Source organism: Phyllobates terribilis, unplaced genomic scaffold (assembly GCF_046119375.1).
Source record: "Phyllobates terribilis strain yellow unplaced genomic scaffold, ASM4611937v1 Scaffold_2__4_contigs__length_985480577, whole genome shotgun sequence".
Lineage (NCBI taxonomy): Eukaryota > Metazoa > Chordata > Amphibia > Anura > Dendrobatidae > Phyllobates > Phyllobates terribilis.
In genome coordinates this window covers 323,657,627-323,669,729 of record NW_027362762.1, presented here as the reverse complement: position 1 = coordinate 323,669,729, position 12,103 = coordinate 323,657,627, and the positions used below count along the sequence as shown (strand labels likewise).

The 12,103-nt window shown below is 41.9% G+C and overlaps 1 protein-coding gene across 1 annotated transcript in view; it reads right to left on the bottom strand.

Moving 5' to 3' along the window:
• CUL4A (cullin 4A) overlaps positions 1-12,103 on the bottom strand; it is a 92,926-nt gene that overhangs the window by 63,669 nt on the left and 17,154 nt on the right. Inside the window, exons 4-5 of the mRNA XM_073664406.1 lie at positions 9,811-9,914; positions 6,752-6,821 (exon numbers count right to left, since the gene is read on the bottom strand). Of these exons, the coding sequence (XP_073520507.1) occupies positions 6,752-6,821; positions 9,811-9,914 (174 nt within the window). The remainder of the gene's footprint in view (positions 1-6,751; positions 6,822-9,810; positions 9,915-12,103) is intronic.

The window sequence follows — 12,103 nt, the reverse complement described above, 5'->3', positions numbered from 1 at the left end:
CCGCCTCACCTCCTCTTCTGCTGCGGCGATCCCACTCTACCACCATACTTTCGGACCATAAGACGCACCCCCCACTTTCCTCACAAATTTGGTGGAAAAAAGTGCGTTCTATGGAAAAATAAGGTACATGTTTATCTATTTGCTTTATGCATCACACTACCATCCATTATTTAAATGTTCTTTATATTCTATGTGTGTATACCTTACCATATTATATTTACAACCAGTGTGGTGGGTTTATATTGTGTACTGGGTCTGTTTTTTAGCATCCTACACATTACCCTATTTTCTCTTTTAAATGGTTTTTAATATGTATGTCCCTTTGAATAACCAGGGACCTTCCCAGGGTGACAATATCAGCGCACAGCTGTCTGCTTTACCTTTGCTGGTTTCAAAAAATGGGGGAGGCCCCATGTCAGTTTTTTTTATTTCATTATTTATAAAAATCTGTAGAATAAGCTCCATAGGGTGAAATTATCATATGTTGGTGGGTTGTGCAATTATATGTCTGTGTTTATATCTATCTAAATCCATCATCTACATATATTTCTATAGCATTCTTTGCTGTCCAAAAATGCAGGTGAAGAACGCATGCAAAATCACAATGAAAGCACGGAAAAACATGCGAGTTTGCAGTTGCATTTTTCCTGCCAAGAGATGCAGAAATTTCTGCATCCAAATACTCAACGTGTGCACAAAGCCTAAAGCAGCTTTGTCTCTGCAGCAGTGACATGGAGGCTGGCTGGATGAGGAGCTGTGTACTCCTGCGATCCCGGCCAGCTACTGAGCAGCACTAATAACCTCTAGAGAAAAGAGCTGCCTAGGAGACTGGCCTCCTCTGATAGACTGCAGAGATGGATGGTAACCTAGGCAATGGGCAGTAACAAAAAAAATTAAAAACTAAAATTCTGCCATACCTGAGAATGGAAAGGAGTTTTATTAAAAGTAAATTGTAAAGTTGTTTGTTTTTATAAATAGTTTGCAACCTTTTAAAGTAAATGGACACTTTGGGAGCAATTTGTTTTACTTGAACGCATTTTTTTTTTGCAATTGGATATCAATAAACTATTGGAACCGTTCAGCAAATGTACTTCAGTGCCCCCTGGAGTGATTTTAAAAGTCACTGATATAAAAATAATAGCGCAACTGATGAATGGGGCCCTTTATGTTTTATGGAACATAGCTTGCTGCAAAATGAGTTAATCATGACTGTCAGTGAACTTGTACTGGCAACAGGGTTTGCAATTCTCACCTTTCTTCTGAGCTCTTCTATGCTGATTTATGACCACACCAAAAGTTCAGCTCATCTTTAATTAGTTACATGATGGTGATGAGAAGCCTAATGATGCCATTTTACAACAGGTCATTTTTTACAAGTAGTTATAAAACATGAGCCCACAGAGGTCCAAGCAGTTTCCATTGCTCCTCCTTTGGGTGGTTATATGTTGGTATACTTTTTATGCTGCATGGAATAGCATAGTAGGAAAATAAAACTAGAAAGAACTGCCAGTAATCAATGCTCCCATCGATTGTATTCCTTGCAGACTCAATGTCAGCTTACATGAATATGATACAGGAAAACCACTATAGTATACGAGCGCAGCTAAACTTTTAGGGAGGTGTCAAGCAAAAACCGTGCTGATAGATTCCAATAATATCAGGGAGAATTGTGGACTAGCCAACGCATGACTAGTAATGCAACATATGTACAGTGAAGGAAATAACTATTTGATCCCTTGCTGTTTTTGTAAGTTTTCCCACTGACAAAGACATGAACAGTCTATAATCTTAAGGTTAGCTTAATTTTAACATTGAGAGATAGAATATCCCCCCCAAAAAAATCAAGAAAATCACATTGTATAAATTAGATAAATTTATTAGCATTTTGTATTTTTATTTCTATTTGATCCCCTACAAACCATTATGAGTTCTGGCTCCTACAGACCAGTTATACGCTCGTTATCAACTCGTTACCTGCATTAAAGACAGCTGTCTTACATAGTCATCTGTATAAAAGACTCCTGTCCACAGACTCAATCAGTCAGACTCTAACCTCTACAACATGGGCAAGACCAAAGAGCTTTCTAAAGATGCCAGGGACAAGATCATAGACCTGAACAAAGCTGGAATTGGCTACAAAACCATAAGTAAGGTGAGAAGGAGACAACTGTTGGTGCAATAGTAAGAAAATGGAAGAAACACCAAATGACTGTCAATCGACATCGATCTGGGGCAACATGCAAAATTGCACCTTGTGGGGTATGCTTGATCATGAGAAAGGTGAGAGATCAGCCTAAAACTACACGGGGGGAACTTGTTAATGATCTCAAGACAGCTGGGACCACAGTCACCAAGAAAACCATTGGTAACACATTACGTCTTAAGGCTATGTGCCCACGATGCAGAAATGCTCAGCATTTTTTCCTGAGCGTTTCTGCATCTCCCTGGCAGAAAAAAACGCATGCGGATTGTACATGCGTTTTTCCTGCCAGGGACATGCGGATGTGAAGCGTTCTTCACTTGCATTTCCGCATTTGGGTTGACAAGCGCTTTCCAAGCGATTTTAGCATCACTTGGAAAGTGCTTGTCAACTTGGTCACACTATATAAATCCATGCAAACAGCATGGATTTATATAGTGTGACCCGAGAGAATGTCAAAAAATAAAAAAATAAATGTATACTTACCCTCCGATGGCCCGCGCTGTCTTGCTTAGCTCGGTCCTGGCTGCCGGCAGCCGTAGACTGAAGGACCTGCCGACGTCAGCGTCGCGTGACCCGTCACATGACTGTGACGTCAACGCAGGTCCTTCATTCCATCGCGAAGTGCCGGGAAGCAAGGAGGAGCGCATCGGGGGCCACCAGAAGGTAAGTATACATTTATTTTTTTATTTTATTCTCTTTCTACAGCTTTTTTAATGGTACCTCAGTCCGGAGGAGAGTCTCCTGTCCTCCACACCCGGGTACCATCCGCACATTAGTACGCGCCAATTACACAAGTACAGATGCAGTCTTGCGGAATTGGCACGTTCTAATGCAAGTCAATGGCGGCGAAAACGCAGCGCTTCCGCAAAATTAATGGACATGCTGCGGATTTTTGAGCGCAGCATAAAAGCTGCGGAAAAATCAGCATCATGGGCATTGAAAGTGCGGAATTGCATTGGAGACCATGGGGGAAGGTTTACCAAGCGTTTCCGCTGCGGAAATTCCGCAGCATAAACGCTTGAAAAACGCATCGTGGGCACACAGCCTAAAGGTTTAAAATCCTGCAGTGTCCGCAAGGTCCCCCTGCTCAAGAAAGCACATGTGCATGCCCATCTGAAGTTTGCCAAAGAACACCTGGATGATCCTGTGAGTTATTGGGAGAAGGTGCTGTGGTCAGATGAGACAAAATTGAGCTCTTTGGCATTAACTCAACTCACCGTGTTTGGAGGAAGAGAAATGCTGCCTATAACCCAAAGAACACCGTCCCCACTATCAAGCATAGAGGTGGAAACACTATGTTTTGGGGGTGTTTCTATGCTAAGGGCACAGGACTACTTCACCGTATCAATGGGAGAATGGATGGAGCCATGTACTGTAAAATCCTGAGTGACAATCTCCTTCCCTCCGCTAGGACATTAAAAATGGGTCGTGGCTGGGTCTTCCAGCAAGACAATGACCCAAAATATACAGCCAAGGCAACAAAGGAGTGGCTCAAAAAGAAGCACAGTAAGGTCATGGAGTGGCCTAGCCAGTCTCCAGACCTTAATCCCATACAAAACTTATGGAGGGAGTTGAAGCTCCGAGTTGACATATGCGCAACCCTCATCATCAACTACAAAAAAGTCTGAGTGCTGTGCTTGCCAACAAGGGTTTTGCCACCAAGTATTAAGTGTTGTTTGCCAGAGGGCTCAAATACTTATTTCTCACTGTAAAATGCAAATAAATTTATCTAATTTATACAATGTGATTTTCTTGATTTTTTGGGGATATTCTATCTCTCAATGTTAAAATTAACCTACCCTTAAAATTATAGACTGTTCATGTCTTTGTCAGTGGGCAAACTTACAAAAACAGCAAGGGGTCAAATACTTATTTCATTCACTGTATAAGGCTACTCTGCTTTATATAACACCCACCCACACGTATACATATGTATATACTGAATGGCCACTTTATTAGAGACACCCATGTGATAGTGTATTGGACCACTTTTTGGCCTTCAGCGTTGCAGCAATCGTAGCATAGTTACCACTAGGTGTTTATATTTTTCTGCATGAATATTGGTCCATGTGAACAGGTTAGATGGAGGTGTAATTGCTCTGAAAAGCCAGTTTTCCCTCATACTAAAGATGCTCTACAGCAGGGCTAGGAAACTGCAGCCTGCAGGCCACATCCGGCCTTCTGGCTGTTCCAGTCCGGGTCGTGGACCGATACAGTGGAAGGGCTGTAACAGTGGCTCATGGGCCGCACATTGTCCTCACCTGCCATCCGTCAGCCGCCGCCCGCTGACACCGCTATCCACATCCTCGGGATGCAGATAGTGGTAATCAGATTGGTGAAGTATGGAACAGTCGGCTCCTTGTTCCACCAATCGGAGTGTACGACAGATAGCAGATGCGATGACATCATTACATCGTGTATGCTGTGTGGAGAGTTAGTACACCAGAGACACTGGAGCAGAGTGCCAGGAAACGGGAGCGAGGTGGGTATGTGTTGTTTGCATGTATATAGAAGGCTATGTAGGAGCTCATACTGTATATAGGGGTTTATGTGAGGGCTTATACTGTATGTAGGGGTCTATGTGGGGGCTCATACCGTATATAGGAGGCTATGAGGGGGCTCATACCGTATATAGGAGGCTATGTGGGGCCTCATTGTATATGGGAGGTTGTGTGGGGACTCACACTGTATAATACTATAAATAAGAACTGAATTGTCCGAAATGCATAAGGTTCATCCCTAATATTGTTTGCAACATTTTTCAACAATGCTTTTAATCTCTAATTTTAACATGGATAATAAACGACTTTGATTTTAATTCTTACCTGTGCATGTGATGTTGGATACGCCCAACATCTGCATCTATATAGGAGACTATGTGAGGGCTCATACTGTATATAGAGAGGCTATGTGGGTGCTCACACTGTATACAGGGGCTGTTTGTGGGCTCTTAAGGTATATATCGGGCTGTGAAGGGGCTCATACGGCATATAGGGGGCTGTGTGGGAACTCATACCGTATATAGGGGGATGTCAGCATACTTAATTCTGCTCAATATTAGGTTATATAATTATTTTATATTAATAATAATTGTAATAAATGTTAATATGAAGAAAAATTAATTTCAGCCTATTGGTTTGGCCCTCCACAACAGTCACGGTCTCTCATCTGCCCCCCCGGGGAAAATTAAAGGGGCTGTCCACAACTAGGACAACTCCTCATCACTCTGGATGTTTGCTCTTAAAATAAAAAATACCTATATTCACCTCCTGTGCTGGCTCCATTCCAGTGGTGCCGGCACTCGCGCTCCTGGTGCTCAAATGTGATTGTTACGTCACACCCTGCACCCAATCAGCTCTGGTGTCAAAGTCTCCTCCTTCAGAACATATAAGTAATCAAGAGGAAGTGAACGGTCAGTCGAAGCTCTCACTTCACTGCCTAACTACTTATACGTCCGTAAGAGGGGACAGTGACACCAGCGCTGATTGAGTGCAGGGCTCACATTACATAACATCATGTGAGACCCAAGAACACGAGTACCAACACTGATGGAACGGTGCCGACACTGCTGGAATGGCGGCAGCACGGGAGGTGAATTGAACTGTTTTTATTTTAATGGGGACAAACATTCAGAGTTAGAAGGGACTTGTCATAGTAGTGGACAACCCCTTTAATTGCTCACCCCTGCTCTATAGGAATAACATTAATGATTGCGAAGGCAGCAAGGAAAATTTGCTGTCATGTTCCAATACATGACTACATAACCCTTGTGGCACGGGGCACTGTATGGATGAAGTGCTTCTTCTGCCACAGGGTAAACAGCTGTCATGAAGGAATAAAACTTGTCCACAATGCTTATGTTAGCTATACTATCCAAATATCCAAGTACAGGTATCAGAGGGTCCAAGTTGTGCCAAGAAGACATTCCCCACGCCATTACTCTACCTCCACCATCCTGAACCGTTGACACCTGATAGGAATAGATTAGGCTCCCATCAGCAAGATGCAACACAAATCTGGATTAATCTAACCAGAAAATGTATTTCTATTTCCCGCAATATTTGTGCCCTTTTGACCACTTTTCCCTAACAGGAATTTAAGACACTCAAACTGGTCGTCTTCTGTTTATCTATGCTAAGGAACAGCAAGTTGTGTGTTCACTTAGGTAAGCTGTAGCACCGGTGTTGTACTCAGCAGCAATGTGCCTGTCTGTGCACCGCCAGTTCATCTGAAAGATTCTTTACATCCTCCTATGACGCCATTCAACGAGTTGTTTAGATCTACAGGATTCACTTTTACTGGATGTTTTCCTTGATGACATCATTTTTGTATACTGTTGACATCATTGCACAAGAAAACACCACAAGGCAGGCAGTTCTTAAAATACTTGCCCTGGCTAGTCGAACACTGAAAACAGGCTCCCTGGAGTATAAGCACATGTCTTATACAGGGAAGCTCCTACAGTATAAAGGGCAGGAGTTTCTTATAAAATGGCCATTCAGAGTGTATATGAAGTGTAACGTACCCACAGAAGCACGGCAAACTTACCATTTGTCTGCAGTGATCTTTCCAACACAAGTTCACCTTTTTCAAAAACAGAAAGCTGTCAAGAGATTCTGTACACAATTACATAAGTTAAGGAAAAGCGATGAAAAGATTTGGTAATTCAGGCAGTAAACCAACAATATATAACTTTGTCCCAACTTTTTATGCGGGCTCGCACGCAGAACCCACATCTTTGTTAACGAGTTAAATCCCACTGTCAATCACTGACAGGGGGATTTAACACGCGACGACCAGAAGCCCACCAATCATCCCGGCCGTTGGCGCCCCTGTCACATGATCACGGGACGCCGATAGATTGTCATGCAGCTGGGTGTCTGTGGGTGACCCCCCCGTGCCTGTTATTACAACACTCCTGTTAAGGCCAGCCTATGGCTGGCTTTCACAGGAGATCGTAATTTCTTCTATACATAGCAGGTTGATGCACTGATATGTATAGCACAAGCGATCACAGAATAGCAGCTTCAAGTCCCTTAAGAAGATTATTCGATACATTAAAAAGTGTGAAAAAAAAGTTTTTAAAAATATGAAAAAAATAAATCACAAAAGTTCAAATCACCCCCATTTGCACCATTATACTGTGTTCCAAATTATTATGCAAATAATATTTTCTCAGATTTTCCCAAATTACCTATATGAATTGCAGTCATTGTAATTTTCCAGTCAAATAACTATTAGAGTACAATTGAAAGGTTTTTGTACAAACTGCCTATGATAACAGTATATTTTTAAAAAAATAAAACACTCAAACTGCACTCAAAATGCATGTTCCAAATTATTATGCACAGCAGAGTTTTCAACCTTTTCATTTTAATAAAGAACAAAAAAATGGTCATTTTTGAAATTATAAGCATTAGCAGGTTATTAAAAACTGAAATCAAACAGTTTTCAACTCAAAACTTTATTCTAGGTGATGTAACATTTGCACATAGGACCCCTTGTTCGAAAGGAGCTTCTGAACTCTCTCGTCCTTTGAATTTGTCAGGTTTTGGATGGTTTCTGCTTCAATTGTTTTGCATGAGGACAGAATACCCTCCCAGAGCTGTTGCTTAGATGTGAAGTGCCTCAAGCCATCATAGACCGTCCTTTTGATGATGCTCCAGAGGTTCTCAATGGGGTTGAGGTCAGGGGAGCATGGGTGCCACACCATAAGTTTGTCCCCTTTTATGCCCATAGCAGCCAGAGATGCAGATGTGTTATGTGCAGCATGAGACGGGGCATTATTATGCATGAAATGATCTTGATGGTCCAGATGGATGGAGTGGAGGATGGCTGGTTGATGGACACCCCATGCAAACACGGCTACGGCGCTAACAAGGAGGAGGTGGAGTAATGTTTTGGGCTGGAATCATGGGGAGAGAGATTGTCGGCCCTTTTAGGATCCCTGAAGGGGTAAAGATGAACTCCATAATGTATGCCGAGTTTCTCAAACAGCACTTCCTTCCATGGTTCAAGAAGAAGAACCGTGCATTCCGCAGCAAGATCATTTTCATGCATGATAATGCCCCGTCACATGCTGCACATAACACATCTGCATCTCTGGCTGCTATGGGCATAAAAGGGGACAAACTTATGGTGTGGCACCCATGCTCCCCTGACCTCAAGCCCATTGAGAACCTCTGGAGCATCATCAAAAGGAGTGTCAATGATGGTGGGAGGCAGTTAACATCTAAGCAACAGCTCTGGGAGGGTATTCTGTCCTCATGCAAAACAATTGAAGCAGAAACCATCCAAAACCTGACAAATTCAATAGACGAGAGAGTTCAGAAGCTCCTTTCGAACAAGGGGTCCTATGTGCAAATGTAACATCACCTAGAATAAAGTTTTGAGTTGAAAACTGTTTGATTTCAGTTTGTAATAACCTGCTAATGCTTATAATTTCAAAAATGACCATTTTTTTGTTCTTTATTAAAATGAAAAGGTTGAAAACTCTGCTGTGCATAATAATTTGGAACATGCATTTTGAGTGCAGTTTGAGTTTTTATTTTTTTAAAAATATACTGTTATCATAGGCAGTTTGTACAAAAAACTTTCAATTGTACTCAGTTATTTGACTGGAAAATTACAATGACTGCAATTCATATAGGTAATTTGGGAAAATCTGAGAAAATATTATTTGCATAATAATTTGGAACACAGTGTATAAATGGAACAATAAGAAAAAAAACTACATATTTGGTATGGCGGCGTTCATAAAAGTCCAATCTACCAAAATGTAAAATAAACTAATCTGATCAGTAAAATGCGTAACGAAAAAAAAATTCAAAACAAACGAATTACGTTTTTTTGGCTGCCGCAACATTGCAATAAAGTGCAATAATGGGCGATGAAACTATCGCATCTATTCCAAAATTGTATCAATAAAAATGTCAGCTCAGGGCGCAAATAATAAGCCCTCAAACCGCGTCATATCCTGAAAAATTAAAACTTTACAGGTCTCAGAAAATGAAGACATTAGAAACATTTTTTTTCTAACACTTAAATAAATAAAAAAAAAACAATATATGTTTGGTATCAGCGTACTCATACTGACCTGGGGAATCATATTGCCAGGTCAGTTTTACCATATCGTAAACATGATAAATAATAAAAAATACAAAAAAAACAACACAATTGTGGTATTGCACTTTTTGCAATTTGAACGCACTTGGGATTTTTTTTCCTACTTTCCAGTGCCTCACAGGATAAAATTAATGTTGTCATTTATAAGTACAACTTGTCCCGCAAAAAACAAGCCCTGATATGGCTATGGAGACAGAAAAATAGAAAAAAGCTATGCCGCTTAGAATAAAGGGAGGAAAAAACGAAAGAGCAGCAACGGAAAATCGCAAGGTCATGAAGGGGTTAATAGTTCGCCTATCGCTAAATGAGAATACATGTTGGCCTGGTAATAACAGAATGTACACCCTCCGGCAATGAAGTGGTTAATTATGGCATACAACAACATTGCAAGTTAATAATGATGCCATGGGTGGCTGAAAAGCCTAACCTGTTCAATTGTAGGGTCTCTTTTACTGCACAAATGTACCAGAAGTAAAGGATATTCTCTGAACTGGTGGATCTGAGACTTCATATGTTCCTCGCACACTTGGCGCAGCTGTTTATATAGAGTGTGTGACACTTTATAAGAGCATAGGTTTTCCACAGCCTAGGAAAGAAAAAAAGCAGAATTAATGCTGCAGAGCGGAACTCCACATCCACACACTATTACACACTAAGCATACAACTACAGGTATCACATCAGGTTTGTAATGCCACAAGGAGCAAAAAAGGAAAAAACTGCTCACTAAAGAACCTGGTGCCAATGTGCAAACCGTAAGACCCTTGTATCTCATAAATATCATTAACCACTTCCCTCCGCAGCCAATTTTTGTGTTTGAGGTGTTTTTTCCCTTCCCTTTCTCCAAAATCTATTACTTTTGTATTTTTCCACACAGATGCTTGAGGGCTCTTTTTTTGTGGCACGTGTTGTACTTCTGAATGACACCATCCATTTTAACAGAAAATGTACTGGAAAAAAAGAAAATGAAAATTCCAACCATGGTGAAATTTCGAAATAAATGCAATTCTTACATTGTTTTTTTGGGTTTAGCTTCATGGTTTTTATTGTGTGGTAAAATGACCGGCCATCATGATTCTCAAGGTCAGTACAATTACAGAGATTACAACATTACAACCTTATCCAGTTTATTTTATTATTCTAGTGGTGAAAAAAAAATTGTAAATTTGTAAAAACTGGGTTTTTTTTGGTTTGTGTCATCATTTTCCGACACACATTAAACGTTTTAATTTTTTGGTCAACAGATGGGGTGGGAGGAACTAAGCCATCTGTCAAACGTTCCTTCGTATTCGTATAGAATAGACCTGGGACTGGATGGCCCCAGCACGGCCTGACCCACCCCCAAGGACAACCTCGTCCAAACCCAAAAACACCTGAACACTCTCTACCCCGGGGCCCAATATGCTGGAGGTGACGAAAAAGAAGGTATATCTCCCAGAACTGTCCCCCCAGATCAGACAAAGAATGAATGGTTGAGGTTGAGCCAGGATATTTAGACGAGGATCACCTCCAGTGGTGGGGTGCACTGGAGGAAATGCCCCATGTAGGCAAGGCCTGAAATGCCCTAAGAACCTAGTGTCCCAAAGTCCAGTGATGGATGTACTGATTGAAGACAAGACCATGCGCAGCCTAGTAGATACAGTAGCCGCAGTCTCCAGAGTGCCACTGGAGTACTTCGAGACTCATTACGGTTACTTTATCAAAGCCTAGCGAGGAAAACGGATTAAGTTGACGGCCGTTAACCAGACGAAGACTCCAGTCCACGGGATAGCATGAACGCACGTGAAAGATTGGAGACCTGGATGTGGGTCAAAAAGGAGGATGGTGGATGGTCATGCACGGTCAGAAACCTCGATTATATTAGGAATGAATATCCTGGTGATCTAGACCGTTGATGTTCCACAAAGATGGCCCGGCATACTGGCAGAGAGTCACCAAACAACAGCCTACACAGAAGGCGTTCCAGAGACTGAGCCGGGTATGTGGGATTCGCTACAGTGTTCCCGAAGATGAAGTGGTGAGGATTGCGACTGTCCCACCAGGGGGTCAAAATATTACTATATCGTCTCGTCAGAAGCAGATAGTACAGATGGATGTGAGTAGCCACCGAAGATTCAACGGAATAAACATAATTATTGAGCCCCAGAAGCCCAAAAAAAAGGGCGAAAAAGTTGTGGATATGTACGTGTATGGAGGAGAGACAGTCCCCGAAGTCCAACTGGCTCTGATTGCTGAGGAACAGAACCGTGGTCCACGTGATCTCCGACGACAGACCTGACTCCAGAGTGGAATGGCTGAAAAATCCTCGAAATAATACGACTGGACACCAGTCAGTTCTCCAAACAAATTCAGCTGAAAACCTGTTATGGGAATTTTGAGCTGCTTTCTCCAGAAATTAAGATGATATTGAATGTACAATCTGCATTGAACACGAGATTCTGACAGGAGACAAACCTCTGATCCGTGAGCGATATCGACAGATTCCCCCTAACCTGTACCAGGTAGTAAAAGACATGCTATCACAGATGCTGAGTAGTGGAGTAATGCAGGAGAGTCAGAGTCTATGGGCGGCATCGATAGTGCTCGTCCGAAAGAAGGACAAAAGCTTGAGATTCTGTGTCAACTATCGCAAGTTGAAGACGCTTACCCATTGCCTAGAGTGGAGGAGTCCCTGACGTAGCTTCGACAGGCTAAGTATTTCTCCACCTTAGATCTGGCAAGTGGATACTGGCAGGTTCCGGTGGCTGAAACAGACAAGCCCAAAACAGCTTTAATTA